This window comes from Drosophila mojavensis, unplaced genomic scaffold, assembly GCF_018153725.1.
Source record: "Drosophila mojavensis isolate 15081-1352.22 unplaced genomic scaffold, ASM1815372v1 contig_74, whole genome shotgun sequence".
Taxonomy (NCBI): Eukaryota; Metazoa; Arthropoda; class Insecta; order Diptera; family Drosophilidae; genus Drosophila; species Drosophila mojavensis.
This window is the reverse complement of record NW_025318899.1, coordinates 3,180,290-3,197,224: the sequence shown is the minus strand read 5'-3', so window position 1 is coordinate 3,197,224 and position 16,935 is coordinate 3,180,290. Positions and strand designations below refer to the sequence as shown.

Sequence of the window (16,935 nt, the reverse complement as noted above, 5' to 3'; positions counted from 1 at the left end):
TGTCTGTGTGTGTGTGTGTGTGAGTGTGTGCCATTGTATGCATGCATATTAAATTCAATCGAATGTATTCTCTATACTCGATATTCCTCTATGCGCTGCGTTCGTTTCGTTTCCATTCTTTTTTTGTTTTTGTTTTTTGCACTCGTTCTCATGCTCATTCTCGTTTTCGTTTCTCTATATTTTTTACTATTTTTTTGCAGGTTTTTTATTTTTATTTTTATTTTTTTTTTCTATACTCGACTACTTCAGCATTACGTATACGCTACGTATACGTAACATTCGTTAGAAATAGGCGGAGTTATCAGCGTTTTTCAAGTTATAATAAAAATGCAACACATTTTACAGACATGTGACCATGTGTATATATATACATATATATATAGATATTTATATGTATGCACAGATTGCCATGTATTAGTGTGGACACACACACACACTCGCTGAGCTGCAGGAGGCGCTCACTTATGACCCTTGCTCTGGTTCTCTGGCTACTTTTCATAGATTTTTTCCTTCAATATTGGTTTGGAGTGGCGCAACTTTTTTATTCGTGATGCTGCTGCTGCTGCTGTTGCTTGTTGCTGTTCTTGTTGTTGTTGTTGTTGTATATCCATATATACAACAGACGGTTTTCGTTGCTGCGATTTTTTATTATTTTTCAATGCTCTCAAGCTCGACGTCGCATAAAACTTGTGTTTTTGCTGCCTTGTATGCCATTGCAGTGGATTGTTGTAGCACTGCTCCAGCTCCGACTCCTCCCCCCTGGCCACTTTCCGAGCCCTTACCCCTTTCAGCAGTGATCCCGGGGACATAGCTCGTTACAGTTTCCGTTGCCAGCCAAGAGCTGAGAGCGAGACATTTTGCTAATGCATTGATTAAAATTGAATTTTTAATTAAAATATTGTGCTTGTATGTCTTTTTGTGTGTGTGTGTCGGTGTATGTTTGTATGTATAAGTTCTTGCACAAGTTTTGTTTATTTGTTTTGTAGCTCTTGAAGGCAAAAGTTTTTTTTTTTTTTGTTACTTTTCAACAGCTCAGCAAATTACATTTGTCTTAAAGCAACAAAATACGTAAGAAATGGCAACAAGTTAATAAAAAATTAAAAAACAAACTAAAAATTATTTGATAAGCAGGCAGCACAGCAAATGTCATAAACTACTCGGAACAAAGTTTAAAGTTTTTATTTCTACTATAAAAAATATCTAAATAATACTTTGGATTATACGGCAATTGTCAAATGGCTAGATAATGAGATTATGTAGTGTGAAAATTAATAAAATTCTCTAGAAACTGTAAATGAAACAGTTTTTTTTTTTTTTATATAACTTAAATGATTATGAATTATGAAATGTTCCCAAAAAAATGTGATAAAAATAATTCTTAGGAAATTGTCATGAAGAAGCCCTGGAGAAACTGCTATGAATCATGTTACTATTTATTTAAAATTATGAGATTTTGATTGAATTTCTTGGATTTCTTGAATTATGTGTTAAGTCAATATTAATTTAACTTCTAATTCTATGACAAAAGATTGGAAATGAAATGACAGATGTATTAGGAACGAAAGCACCGTCAATTATATAGACTCAAACATAATCAAAATCTTTTTTACATTCCTCATGATAAAACTCTTTAAGCAAAAGCAACCAAGCCCTCGCTAAAAACTCCTTCGAGTCAAGCAGCAATGCATCAAACATCAGCTCAACATATCCATCAAGCAAAGCCCTTCCATTGCAAACAAATGCCGTCTTGTTATTGGCCAGCAATTAAAGACTTTGCTCAAGCAGCAAATGGCAAACAATTCATGTCTAATTTGACTTATCTTAGTTATGCAGAGACTTTAAATAACTTTGACTCACACGATTGATGATGATAACAGAATTGCAGCTGGATTGCAGTAAGATTTGTAAGGAATTTCACTTTCGATGGGAATTTAGCATTTGGTATTTGTCTAGCCTGGGTGTTGAGTTCACCTCAAGCCGTCTTTACAGGCAAACTCAATAAATCACATGCAATTATGCAAGCAAAAGCATCCTTAAGGAATATTCACACTTTCACACGTTGCCACAAGTGTGGCAAGTGCTTTGGGTGTGTGTGTGTGTGTCTGCTGACCAGAAAGCCAAGCCAAGCCGAGCCAAGCCCAAGCCACAAGTGTATTTTGGCCATAAATCTCAAAATGCAGTTTCTTATGCAATTGCAGATGAATCGAAAGGCTATTTACACAAAATATTTTCTTTGCAATTTATATTTGCCCAAAATTGTGCTTGGCCAAGAGGGACGAGACGCACACACACTGCCGGTGGCCGGGGGGCGCAAGGGGGCGTGCCGGCCGAGACATCCTGGCAGTCTATAAGTGAGCCAATAAATAAACACACAAATTTTCGACAAACATTTGCTCAAGCAAAAACATTCACAAGATGTTCATGGCTACAATTTGCATGCGTTTGTGTGTGTATGTGTGTGAGTGTGTATATGTATATGTGTGTGTGTGTGTGTGGGTGTCAAGCCACAAACACCTTTTGCGTAAAATAAAGCAATCAAGCAAATAATGTTGCCACATTACACGACATATCAACAGCTTCCTGCTGTGCAATGCCAATGCCAGAGCGAGATGGCGCTAGGCGTGTGTGTGCGCAACAGAGAGCGCAGCACACAAGCTAGGTTAAATTTCTTTAATAGAAGACACAGACAGACACACACATACACACACACACACACACACGCTCGCACACAGGCATGCAGCTAAAATAAAATTGAAATCATGTCGCAAGCAACAACCTTGAGGAATGCCGTCGCACACACACACACACACGTATAGAGGCACTCACACACAGCTAGAGTTGTCTGGCAAAATGTCTCGACTCTCGACGCGGACTCAATTCAAGTTGACTTCACTTTGCTTTTGGCATGTGGTGTGGCATGTGGCAGCTTAGCCCTGGCTACTTCTCTGTCTCTCTCACTCCCGCTTTCTCTCTCTCTCTCTCTCTCTCTCTGTCCCTCCTTTTCTTTCGCCTGTGTGTGCACTTTCACTTGTCCCACGCCCCCCTTTTTGCTGCACTTGCTCTGTGTGCCATATTTAACAAATTATCTGTAATTTCTCCGAGCAAACGTCGCCATCTTTGCACCCAACCCCAAGAGCCAAAAGTCTGTCCGTCGCAAACATTTAAGCCAAAGCACACACACACACATACACACATGCTGGGTCCCACACACACACATGCTCAAGCCACTTGTCAAGATGGATAGCAGGAGCAGCAGGAGCAGGAGCAGCAGCAGTGGTTGCTCGTTGCTTAACGTCCTTGTCCTTGTCCTCGTCGTTGTCGTTGCCGTTGTCCTCCTCGTTGTCTGAGAGGCAGCCGGGAATTTGGGCTTGAAGCAGCCGCAAGTGCTTAACTTCAGACAGACTCACACACACACACACACACACTGGCTCACACATACAGACATCAGGCAGGCAGCCTGTGCTCAACCACAGCCGCATTGCTGGCAAGGACGTCAGCCAGCTGAAGGCAATCAGATGCAGTCCTTTTGGCCAGAAGGAAGTTGTTTGTGGGTCGCCTCGTTTCTCGCCTCTCTCCCACCCATTCAAGGCTGACCGAGGACCCTTTTGCCAGGCGATTATTGTCCTTATTGCCCAGCCTGCTATTGTTGCTGTTGTTGTTGTTGTTGTTGGCTCTGATGCTGTGGGTGTCTTCTCGCAAGATGAAAGCCACTTGCCATTCATGGCCGACCAGCCAGTCAGCCAGCCAGCCAGCAAGCCAGTCAGCTCAGTCCTGGTCTGGTCTGGTCTGGGCTGCCTTTTGCATGCTGCATGGGGTGCTGCTGGCTGCTGGCTGCTGGCTGCTTCCGCCGCAATGTCTGCTTCCTGGACACGAGAGCTCCTTTTGACTGCGGCCTGGCCCAAATGACCTTGAGCATTACAGTTGAACGTTTGTCATGACGGCAGAGCACACGCTGAGGGTCGTCTCTCTCTCTCTCTATGGCTCTATCTTCAGCATCCCCTTTCGAGTTGGCTAAGCGCCCGCTTTGCTTTGGCTTTCGCTCTTGGCCCTTGGCTTTCGGTTAGACTCTGGCCACTCCCCCTTTGGTAGCTGCAACAGCAACTGCTGCTGTAGTCGAGTTTTGCATTCGTGTAAACTGATGTGTTAAGCTGTTAAGTGCCAAAGTAAGTGTTTTCTTTCACCATCAACGCCAGCAACAACAACAACAACAACAACTTTGACATCCCTTTCACTTGGCACTTGACCTTGAATGTTGGGCGGCGCCTGTTGGCAGCTGTTTAACTTGTTTGTTGCTCCAGCTGCTGCCTGTTGCTTTTCATTTTGGTAAATTTTTAACTTTGGCAGCAACAGTTGGCCAGAATGCTTATTAACTTGGCAGTTCATATAATTTGCTAGCTGTGTGACTAGAGCGCGCTATCTCGCTATCTCTTTTGATAAATCACTATATTATGTTGCACCTCAACTATCATGTTGCTTCTTCTTCCTCTCTTACTGGTTGTACTGGGTTTGTGGATGAGAGAGAGAGAGTTATATGCTCGCTCACTATTTGCCTTTCTTTAAATTTCTTGGTATCAAGCTCAAACTTCCTTAGTAGTCAACTCTAATGACTAGGGAGCTAGGGATAACATTCTATTAAAGCTCCAATTTTGTCTCTGTCTTTCTTTGCATCGTACTGTTTCACTCTTTCTAATCATCTTTCTCTCTTATTCTCTCTCTTTTCCTGACACTCTTAACTTCTTGTTACTCTCAGGGACTAACCCTGTCCCAATATCCTTCCCTCTCGCTTCCCCATCTCTCTCTTTCTAACTATTTCATATTTCCTCTCCTTATGTGTCTGTATCTCTCTATCTATCTCGGTATGTCTCTCTGTCTTTCTCTATCTTTCTTTCAATATAACTCTGTCTATCAGCTTCTCTGTCTATCTTTCTTTCTCTCTCTCTTTGCCACTCACTGTTTATCTTTCTCTCTCTCTCTCTTTTGTAGCGCTTTGTCTATCACTCTCATTCTCTCAATCTCTCTCTCTCTCTCCCTCGAAATACCTCTCTCTCTCGCAATCTCTATCTCTCTCTCCCTATTTATCTCGCTCTATCTCATTGTCATTTATATCTCACATTAATATTTTGCCTTTCCAAGAACTTTCTTATTTTAATCAGTTATATTGTGTTACACCCAGTTATAGATGACTTCTCATCTCATTAAAATCATCATTATAACAAACTTATTTCATTTCTTATGGACGAAAATTAACTATAACTGAGTTAAGCTAATCTGTATTCAGTGCAAAAGCAGATATCTCTGACTTTTTGAATCCATGTATGTTTAATCTTTAATAATATTTGTTCAAAACCAAACTGTCTATCTCTGTTAGAGCTAAGGTGCCTCATTAGATGGATCATTCATCATTAATGAATTATCAAAGTTGCTCATCGGTTTTGTATGTAGTTTATATAAGTAGCGAATACCCTCTCCCATTCCATACATTTTCAATTCCTTCCCATTCCCAGCCAAGCAAATAAAATCACAGTTTTAAATGGATTATTTTTTACATTTACTTCTTCACTTTTATTTCTGTTTCAGTTGTATATAATTTAGGTTTAACTAAAATAATAATAATAATAATAATATTTATAATAATTAATAATAGTAATAATAATAATAATGAATTATGCATTCTGCTCATTATCTGTTATTGGATAATTCACTCATTAAGAACATCTTACAAATACATATGCATTTAAATAGCTGCGTGTGTGTGTGTGTCCGTTCACTGGGATTTGGTGTGCCTGTGTGTGTGTGTTTGTATTACATAAAATTAGTACACATACCATACGCATACTCATATCTATAATATCTATATATATGTATTTATAATTATGTAAATATCTATTGGGGACTTTGCTTTATTTACTTTAATTAATTTTCGGGGGATTATTACAATATAGAGAAAAGTTGTGCGCGCCTAAGACTAAGTCCGTTACTGTTTGTATATACCCTATAGCTATGGAAATTTGTACATTATTTACATTTACATTTGGAAATACAATTGCTGCTTGTGTGTGTGTGTGTGTGTATATATATTATATGTTCTATAATCTAATTACTTGAAAGACAACATTGCGTATGCTTAATATGAATATTTATGAGGGTGTGTGGGTGTGTGTGTATGTGTATTTGTGTGTGTAGCTAAACTAAATTCTAAACTACATTTAAGAAATGCACAAGTCTCTAATTGTAACTGTTAATTGTAGCAAGTATGTATATATATGTATATACTCATATATATTTATTGTAATATATATATTTAAATATTATAAAATTGTATTAACTGTTTTATTTCTTCATCTTCTTCTCATAGTAGCAAAGAAATTAAGGCGCATACGAAATGCATAAATAAATAATAGGCGAGATCTTATCCTTACAGGAAAGTTCTGAAGTGCATGTGTGTGTGTGTGTTGGGGGCTGGTGGTGGGGTAACGTTAATACTCGTACCGTTGTATTAATCTAGTGCCTTAAGCCTATGTTGCAAGCATTTTTCAAAAACTCGGCCTTTGGAACCTCGTTAAAGTAACCTAAACATTAGTTGGGGGTGGGGGCTGTGTTTTTTTTTTCTTTTTCACTTCTTTTTTTTATTTTGAGGGGGCATTTTAAAATAGCAGTCCAAATTGATTAGGGTTGGCCTCTTCAAAAGCGCCAACCCAGCGGCCTGGCCGCAACTTCTCCACTCAATCCTCGTGCGGCAGCTCAGCGGCCTGTTGCTGCTCCAATTTGATTTTCATCAACGGCGACTCACGCATGCCCGGCGGCGCATAGGCGGCCGCTGCTGCGGCGGCGGCTGCTGCTGCTGCCGCTGAGCCAGCGCCAGAGCCGGCGCTGGCATCGGCACTGCCGAACAGTTCGCTCATATCCTGGCCGGGAAAGAAGTCCTCGAAGCGCGGACTCTTGTTCACCGACTTCTGGAGCAGACCGTTCGCAATCGCCTCGAAATCTATGCCCGCCGGCAGACTCTCGAGAAAGCGCTTGTTGTACGCATAGCTGGGATGCTCCTTGGCGTGCTTGGCATAGTGCGCGGAGTAGGGCGAGGCGGCGGCACCGGGACGACTTGATGCCGCCGACTTGCTGCCCGCCGACGAGTTCGAGCCGCGCGACTGATTGCCGTACTGCCGTGCGTGCATTGCCTCCTTCAGCTCGCGGTCGCGCGACATCTCGCGCTCCCGCTCTCGTTCGCGCTCTCGCTCACGCGACAGCTCACGGGCATAGCTGGCCGCGTTGGGATGCAGGCCGCCGGCAGCAGCGCCGCCGCTGCCCGGACCGCCGCGCTGATGACCGCCCGGCTGCTGTTGCGTGGGCATCACGTTCAGGCCAGGCAAACCCATCAGACCCAATGCGCTCAGATCGGGCAGATTTTCCGATCCACGTCGCTCGTTCTGCTGGTGCTTGGCGGCGGCCACAGCCGCTGCCGCTGACACCTGATCCTCGATCTCGGAACGCTGCAAGTAGGCCGGCGACTTGTACATGTTCATCGACTGCATATGCGGCGATTGTTGCTGATGTTGTTGGTGTTGCTGCTGCTGCTGTTGCTGCTGCTGCTGCTGCTGTTGGGAGAGTATCTGTCGGCGTAGCGTCTCTGTCATGGTGCTCAGCGGATTGCTGGCGTCGGGCGGCGCCATTTTGACTGTTGCGCTGTGATAGCCATTGGCAGCAGCTGCCGAGTTGCTGCCGTAGTGGGCCTACGGGTAGATGTAGAGAAGGGGGAGAAGAAAAGATGGGGAAGACAGTGCGTTAAGATCGATTGAAGTTGGCATAAATATCGTTAGCGAAAATATTGAGTTTATATAAATATCGATAGCTAAACTGTGCGTGTTTCTAAATGTGTTTATTAAATACGTGTTGATGGCTTTTAAACGAGTTTTCAATAATACTATTTATTAATATTTGAACTTTCTATCTTATCTGGTTTTATCTCCACGTTTAGCAAACTATATTTATGCGTATATATTTGATTATTTGTTTTTATGCAAACTAGACGTTTAACTTGAAGACTTTACTAATGATATTTTACTGAAATTTGTTTCACAATAGCCGTGAGTATATATATATAGAGTCGATTTTAATAGGGCTGATAACTGTCATGGGAATGAAAACCAATATGTTGTAATAAAACTGCTTTTGTCATTCAAAATATCTAGCTCGAAAAGGGGTTTATTAAAGTTCTAGCTGAGGTTTTCTGTAAAGAAATTTAGTTTTATTTACAACGTGTTTCTTAGTCTGGGACTAAAAAAATATATCCCATTTACTGCAGTGTTTTGAAAAAATGAAATATCCATTATCATATTCGAGAGTCTAAAAATATACAAAATTTAATTTATTGAACTAGTCTTAGAGATTGAAAAATATGTTATTCCATTCGACATATTGTTTATTATCTGAGTCTAAAAATATATCTCTATCCAACTATGTGTTATCATATTCGAAATATTATCTATTATCTGACAAAAATCTCATTATTATATAAATATATCGCATATATTTAAATCTTCCAATAGAATGAAAAATATATTATCATGTTCCAGATATTGTCTGAAGTATTTTTATAGAAACTTAGGTAAAGAAGAAATAGAAATTTCATTGTTTGCTTGATTTGAAATAGAATTCGTGCACTTTCTAAAATTTTCCTTAAATGCATAGCTTTATCTCTTTAAATTAAATTATTTGTATATTGTATTTATTTATAAAATGATCTATACATACATCATACATCACATCATGTACATGCGTGTATTTGAAATATTTCATAAATTTCTACTTACACCATGCGGCTGGCCATTGGCATAGGGATGTGCGTTAATGTCCTCCTTGATTTCGCGATAGTCACGAAAGACGACGGCCTTGATGACGCTGCGTATGAGCTCGTCGGGCCACATGCCAAGCAGAATGCGTTGGGGTCGGCCGCGGGCCTTGGGCCGTGGATCGCTGCCGCCGTCGAGGGAGGGTCCCAGCATATTGTGCACACGGTTCGCATAGAGGACGAACGTCGGATAGGGTATGTCGTATTTGCGAGCGGCTTGCGAGAGTGAGAGGCCCTCCTTTAGGACGCTAAATATGGCCTCGGCCATGGCTTCCGGGCGCCAGGACTTGAGTGGGCCGCGCTCACGAAAGCGCAGCTGTTGCACCAGATTCTGTTGGTTAGTGTTCCAGCACTTTTGCCACATGGACTGCAACTGATATTGATAGCTGTCTGCTGGAGAAAAGCGAAAAAAAAAAACAGGTACAAAAACTTAGTTGTCCTGTTCCGGACTCTATGCTAATTGTTTTGCACGAAGGCAGCTCTTTCACTCTCTCTCTCTCTCTCTCTCTCTCTCTCTCTCTCTCTCTCTCTCTGACTGTCTTTAACTCACCCGCCACAGATGCGCCTGTTGCCGGTGCACCCATCCAGGCATGTCCGCTGGTCTCAATCATTTTGGCCTGCAATGGAATAAAGGAAAAGCGGAAGATAAGCTAAATTGTCGTTTACTTGTTCAAAGGTTTACATTGCCAGTATAGTTCACTGTGGTGTGTGCTGTGTGCTGTGTGTGTGGTGTGTGACAAAGCCAGCGACCGCAGAGCAGCGACTTGCGAAAATGTTGGCCATAAAAGTTTATTAATGCCATAAATGTTGGGCCCAAAGCGCTTTGGTATGCAAACGCCAATGCGAATTAGTATACAAACTTGGCTAGCGCACAACGATTTGCTGCCGCTTTTGTCTTCAGCACTTTTATGGCCCCCCCACAGCAACAACAGCTATTTATTTATTGCTATTATTAGATATGTATACCTCCCTCTCTCAGCCAGTTTGATGCCATCCGCTATGACTCTATCTGAACTACACTCAAGCCAAAATTAATCAATGGGACAGTAGAGGAAGTCGCTCACAAAGAACTTCCTTTTACCTTACGCTCGCTGTTGTTGAAACTTTCGCTGAGTGTAGCCTCAGTTGGCAAATGCCAAAAAATTATACTTTCAGATAAGGCAATAATTTAATCAATTATTGAGCTGAAGCAAAAATTTAAATAAATCATCATCAAATGTAATTCAGAGCCACAGACAGTTACAACAGCTCTTAATATTTATTAAAAACTCCAAAAAAAGGTCGATTGTTGCATTAATAAAGGCAAAGCCGTAGTTAATTTCTCGATTAGAAAAAACGAAAGAGTTGCACCTGCCACAGGATGCATTGGCCAATGCTGACCAGGCCGTAGCGCCGCCCATTTTTTTTTTTTCTTCTTTTATACGAGGCTCGTCAGCGTTGGCCCAACTGCACAGAGCCATGCATTTTATATGGCCAACAGGCGAGAGCCGTACAAATTATGTGCAACAACAACAAAAACAGCATATACTAATGCGCATCTATATGTATATAGATATATATATAAATATATCTATATAAGTGTATGTGTGTGTGTGTGTGTGTGGAAGTGCAAGTCTTAAATATTTGAAACGGGTTTTGGGCCATGTTTGGATTGGATTTGTTAGACTGTTAGCCTCAGCATGTTAAGGAAAAAGGTCATAAAATGTATGAATAATTGAAATTGAAAAGTCAGTAGAATTTTTTTCACTTGTTTCTTTTTGCTATTCTACACTAGCCGAAGCGGCACATCGCGCCGCTGCTGCTGCCCCCCACAGAGGCCCCATAGCCACGCTACAAAATGGCGTTAAAAATGCTTTTTTATGTTAAGCATTTTGTTAATGGCAAAGCGTCAGGGCAGTTGGCCTAACTTGTTGTTGTTTTTGTTGTTGTTGCTCTACTTTTAATGAGAATTGGCCGGAGCCAGTAGCAAAAATTGTCGGGAGTTATGTAAAACACGTAATTAGGCTCTGACATGGCAGCTATATGGCTACGAAGCTAACTAGGCATACTCTCCATGCACAAAAGAGCTGAGAGATCGCTTGCGGAATGAATAAATGTGAATGCATTTCATATTTCATATTTTGCAATGCTTGAAAGGCTGAGAGAGAGAGAGAGAGAAAGAGAGAAAGCTAAGGAGCCGTAATATGTTGCCTTTTATGCTAGCTTTATAGAGAGTACATAAGGTGGACATTATGGGGATGTATATAAGCAATTATATTGCTAATGATGATCCCAGTGGCAATGCATTTTGATGATAATGATAATGATAATTAATATGATAGAAATAGTACAGAAACTGATAAATATAATCATAATGACACAGTCAATGATTAAGAAAAATGCTAATGATAATGACAATACAAAAATTCAATACAATACTCTGTATATATATGTATATTTGACATACCCACAACTATTTCTGCTGGAAACTCTTAACAGCTGCCTTGACCATTAAGTTCTAATTGCTTGATACAATTTAATAAATAACTAACTATTTAACTGTTTGTAACGAAGTGTACTTTGATGGCATATGCAAGACAATTGGAATTATTCACACTAGCTCCTCCAAGACTCACATATCAATTCAATATAATTGCTTACAACGAGGGCAGCCATTAGTCATTGCTACATTATTCGTTTTGCCAGTCATTTTGCCAATGCATTATGACGACCTTTTAACCCATCCCACCCCCTCCTCCCGCTTGCTAGCTATGTAACCCCATCCCAACATACCCATTCCATATCTATCTAAACATTCATTACCCCCACCCCCTCCCCCTTCACGTAGCCAAGTCACGTCTAACAATTATAAGACTCGCCTCGGCACAATACATACGACATACAATATAATAAAAAATAGCTGCTGCCGCTGCCGCTGCTGCTGCTGCTGCTGCTGCTGCTCTGCTGCTGCTGTGCTCAAAAATGTTTAATTAATTAAATTTTCAATTTCCCGCCAGCAGCAGCAGCAGCAACAACAACAACAACAACAGAAGCTATAGCATAAAACAACAACGATTTTGAAGCGTGCGCGCATTCAACTTTCTTTCAACTCATTTAATTTAATTTGCGGCGCTTCGCTGCCGCCGCTGACGTCGACGTCGCGTTGTCAGCACTGCTGCTGCTGCTGCTGCTGCGGCTCATCGTCTTCTTGTTCTTGCCAATTACTCATCGTGTGCACACGCCCCATTCACATAATAATTTATTTAATTAACTTTATGCGCTACAAAATTTCTATAAAAAGAAATTATTATTTCTTATTAGATTTTCCTACGTTCATTTTTATTGATTTTGGCAAAGTTATATATTTATATGTATATATGTATGGCATATATAGATAGGGCATATCAATCCAACTGCCTGCCCTTGCACTTAATCCTAACTAATACACACACACACACACACACGCACACACGTCTTTCAACAGCCTTCAAGCAACGTCTGCCACGCCCCAACCGCGCGGCCATAAAAACCCGTTGGATTCCTAATGCAATTTTAATTTTATTTTTCAAGCGAGCACATAAACTCAACACCAGCCCCCGAAAACCCAGAGCCAGTCAGCCAGCCACTGACGCCCGCCCCCTCAGCCCTTCATACATCACAGATAGCAATAGCAATAGCAATGGCAATAGCAATTGTGGGCGGGGTGGGTGGAAGGGTTTACACTATAAACTACAGACGCGTCGCGGTGTCTTCTCTTCCCTCTCCGATCTCCGCTCTCCTCTCTCCTTCGCTTGTGCCTTATTTGTTGCCTTAGAACTTTTCTCTGTAGTTTGTTGCTTCCTCTTGCCGCACGCACACACACACACACACCCTCACACAGCCTTCCCTTTTCGCTTCTCTCCTCCTCTCTCACCAGCTGGCAGACTATATTTCTTATATTATATAACACTTTATTTATTATTCATTTTCGATTCGTGCTTTTACTGCTGCAGCGACGCCAGCCGCGACGCCAGCAGCGACAGCGGCGTCTCAAGTTTGTTATTTCTCTTGTCTGCAACCACAATCCGCACCAACACACTCGCATTCTCTCGCTCTCACTCTCTCTCTCTCTCTCTCACTCTCTCTCCCGTTTGCACCACCTGCTTTGCCTTTTGCTCTTGGCCATTTCTTGAGCTTCCTTTTTTGGCTCTGGCTGCGTTTGCTGTGCGCCTGCTGCTTCTTAGCCTTCACTACTACTGCCAACTACTAAATACTAAGATATGCCTCCTGCTCCCCATGCCCATATCGCTGCCACTGCTGCCGCTGCCTCTGCCGCCGCTGCCTCTGCCTTTGCTGCTGCTTTCGACGCTCATTCATTCATTCATTTATTTATATTACTCAACCAACCGCACGCACACGCCCCCCCACATTCGGCTGTCCCCCAGCCCATCTCTGCAAGTTGTCTGTCTCCTGTTCTCGCTCTCCGTCTCGCTCGCGCCCGACCGTCGCGTCTTTTATCCGCGCCCGGTTTTATAGTTTTTGCGCTCATGCCATTCATTAATTTTATAAGAAGCAATGCTTGGCATAATAAATAATTAATTGAAATGGCAACTCCTCTGCCTGCGCATACGCGACAAAGTCCCCAACATCCTCAAGGACCTTACTTCCTAGTTCGCTCTAAAGTGCTTCAACTTGTCGCACCACACAGTCATCGCACAGTGGGCCAAATAGCTATAAAAACCATGAATGCCTCAAAATCAATATGATGTTAATTGAACTTTTATGTAAAGCAGAGAGAAATGGAATGGAAGTCTTTGGGAACTTGGGCATCTATTTTAGTCAATCAATATTTTTAAATAGAGAGTAAACTTAGTTCAATATGAAAAATATAATTAATTATTAATAAGAAAAAAAGAAATAAAAAACTTGCTTGAAGAGCTTAAGTGGCTTTAGGGGCTTTGCAAAGATTTATGATAAATAGTTTGATTTTCGTTAAGAGGAACTACTATTAATTTTCTATAAGTTTCTCTATCTCTGTTTATCTATCTTTCTATCTTACCATCCAATTACCTATTTCACTGTGGAGTTCTTTATCTATAAACTATCTATCTATGATCTATAGATTACTAATCTATCTATACTACAGTGTGTCTATCTATCCATCTATATATATTTATAAAAACTTGTTCTTTATCTCACGCAAACTCTCTAGATATCGATTCTTTTTCTTACCGTTCAAACCACTTCTCTATCGATTAGTTCCTATTGTAACTCTTATCTGAAATCTTCTCTCAGTTCGAACAGCTGTTGACCAAAGACAAAACACCGCTCGAGCTCATCTTTAGGTAGGTATGCAACTGCTTTGCTTAACGTTGGAGCTACTTCTTGGTGGTAGCAGAGGCCACGCTGGTGGCAGTGGCAGCAACAGCAGCAGCAGTAACAGCAGCAACAGCAGTTGGCGTTGCCAACAACTAAATATTTAATAGTATTTTATTGCACGAATTTCACATAAAATATGCATATTAGCCAAATGCATTATTCATGAAATAATGTGAAAAACACATTTCGCGCTGAGGGCGAAGCCGCAAAAGAAGGAGCTGCCAGAGGGAAATACAATATATTTTGTAGGTGCGTTGTATGCGCCAACTCACTCTATATACAAATATATATATATGTATATATATCTATATATATATCGTTATATACATATATAAATATGTTATTTCTTGTATGGAAATGCCAGAGAAGACGGCAGAAAACAATTGCAGTGGCAATTTCTGCGAAAGGAGCTGGACTTGAACGCAATGTGTCAGCAGTTAATGCAGCGGCAACAACAATTGTTGCAACAACAACAATAACACCAGAGCAACTACAATGGCAACAATAATTGTAGTAATCATAAAATCAAGTGCGAGTGCATGCAGCTCCTACACACACACACACACACACACGCACACACACACTTCACTTCTGTCTCGTAGCACTCGCAATGAAAGTTTCGTTTCATTTTGTTTGCTACAACAACAACAGCAACAGCAACAACAAGAACACCATGCAACAATAATTTAAATGCAATAAATAATTATACAGCAAGTGTTGAGTGGAGCGCGCATTGAGGTGTGGCAGGTGTTGTTGTTGTTGTTGTTGCTAGCTAACCAGCAGCCGACAAAACCGAACAACCAAACAACTCAAATTACAATAAAACATTCAAATGGGGCAGCTTACACAGGGCCAAGCCCAAAAAAAAAATAAAATAAATAAAATATATATGTTTATATATACGTATATATAAATACCTCGACATGGAAACCCTTTTGCAAGTCAAGCTGCGAACCCTTCGCTAAAGGAACTCGCACTCGAACTCAAGGGCTAAAGGGAATAATAGTTGAGAAATGTTTGCGTTGCAGTTAGCGATGAGAGCGTGAAAACAGGTTTTTGAAATGGATGAGGGGGATCCTGCTTGGAACTATATATAGCTAAGGTAGAGTACTTAAATGTCGGGTTGAAGAAATGTGAGGTAATACCTGGAATACGGCTGGTATATCTCTGAGAGATTATATGTCACAAATATTGTATATAGCTCATTGCTGTAGCTCATATCTTATATCTCTGATCTCATATCTGATATTTCATAACTCATGTCTTATATCTCATATCTCAGCTCTGATATCTGTTAACTGGCGTCTTCTATTTCATATATTACATCTCTATCCCATACATCCCATATCCTAGTCCATTTCCATGGCACTCACGTTGCCATCTCTAAGGGCAGGACTTGCAACATTGCAATGTTGCAATGTGTTGCAGTTTATTATACAAGTTGTTATTGTAGCTGTTGCCTGATGTTATTTACTTTATTGTTGTTGTTGTTGTTATTGTTGGTAATTGCAACTTTTTGCTCAACTGTTTTTTTTTTTTTTTGCTCATGTAATTTTTTGTTAGCCACATTACTTACCCATCCACCCGAACGCTGGCTAGCTGTTTCTCGCCCTCGTTCCCATTGTTTCGAAGTAAAAATTAACCTTTTGCAAATAGTAATTTATTGTTTTTAGCATGCAGGATAATGAGGATATATGGCCCGACAGTCAAGCTGCTTGGCAGGGCCCACGCTTAAAGCTTACACATTGTTTGTTATTTTAATGGCCACAGCCTTGCGTGTCCTTTCAGCTGATTGAAAAGCGTGAGTGAGAGAGCACGAGACAGCAAGACAGAACGAGAACGAGAACGAGAGCACCAGAGAGGAGGAGTGGGAGAGAGAGAGCAAGCTAGTGAGTGGTCGAGTTGATGAGCTGTCTACAAAGTGTTAAAACGCCAGCACACAGTCATTAAATATTAATTCAATATGTAAGTACCAGCTAGCACAAAGCACAAAGAAATAAAGAATTATATAGAAATGGCTCGCCCACTTTTCTATATGCTCTGCAACGCCTTCATTAGCTCGCTCTCAAATCTCACAAGTTTAAATAATAGAAGAAGCTAGGAAAAAAAGAAACAAAAACGCAGCGTGGCCTGTCCTAACGGGCATATAAATATATGCATGCATCTATAGACATATACATATATATAAGTGTGTGTGTGTGTGTGTGTGTGTGTGAATAAGCGAGCGGCTAAGCAAATACCAAGACACGAAACAAAGACAAAGGCGAAATGCCACAGCAGGAGCGGCTGCATTTCGGTCAAGCGCACAAATGTATGCTATGCCATTTAGACGTAATCTCACGCACACACACACTCACACACACACACTCACACACACACACTCACTCACCCACACAGACACGTATAGCTAATGCATATTTGAGAACGCCTGCCTACAGGCGCAACGGCCAATCGAAGCGGCTAAAGCCCCTTCAAAAGCAGCACACAAAAACTGCATGCACACATATATTGGCCATACACACGCACACCCAACACACAGTGACACACACACACACACTCGCATATACACACTGGTACAGTCTCTGTATGTGCAGTCGCATAAAGCCTTGAAATAATATTTAATATTTAGAGAGACATAAATATTAAATGAATGCCGCTATGTTACTTAGCAAAATCCAATGCTATGCAAAAAGGTAACACAACTTTGCTGCACCTTCCCTTACCCAACTCCCCCCCCCCCTCCCTCTCTATCT

General features: G+C 41.2%; 1 protein-coding gene and 1 long non-coding RNA gene across 3 annotated transcripts in view; one reads left to right on the top strand and one right to left on the bottom strand.

Annotated features, from left to right (window-relative positions):
• Nucleotides 1-5,805: 5,805 nt before the first annotated feature.
• The window catches only part of LOC6581295 (protein bric-a-brac 2), a 38,343-nt gene continuing 27,213 nt past the window's right edge, over nucleotides 5,806-16,935 (bottom strand). Inside the window, exons 3-5 of one of the 2 annotated variants that reach the window (XM_002007001.4) lie at nucleotides 9,396-9,462; nucleotides 8,808-9,238; nucleotides 5,806-7,727 (exon numbers count right to left, since the gene is read on the bottom strand). In XM_002007001.4, the coding sequence (XP_002007037.2) occupies nucleotides 6,723-7,727; nucleotides 8,808-9,238; nucleotides 9,396-9,462 (1,503 nt within the window). In that variant the 3' untranslated portion in view covers nucleotides 5,806-6,722. The remainder of the gene's footprint in view (nucleotides 7,728-8,807; nucleotides 9,239-9,395; nucleotides 9,463-16,935) is intronic. The other variant, XM_032731227.2, reaches the window with a different exon arrangement.
• Nucleotides 6,366-16,390, top strand: LOC122757625. Its single transcript, XR_006357721.1, has 3 exons — nucleotides 6,366-6,445; nucleotides 14,432-14,438; nucleotides 16,372-16,390. It is a non-coding gene; the product is annotated as an uncharacterized LOC122757625 (long non-coding RNA).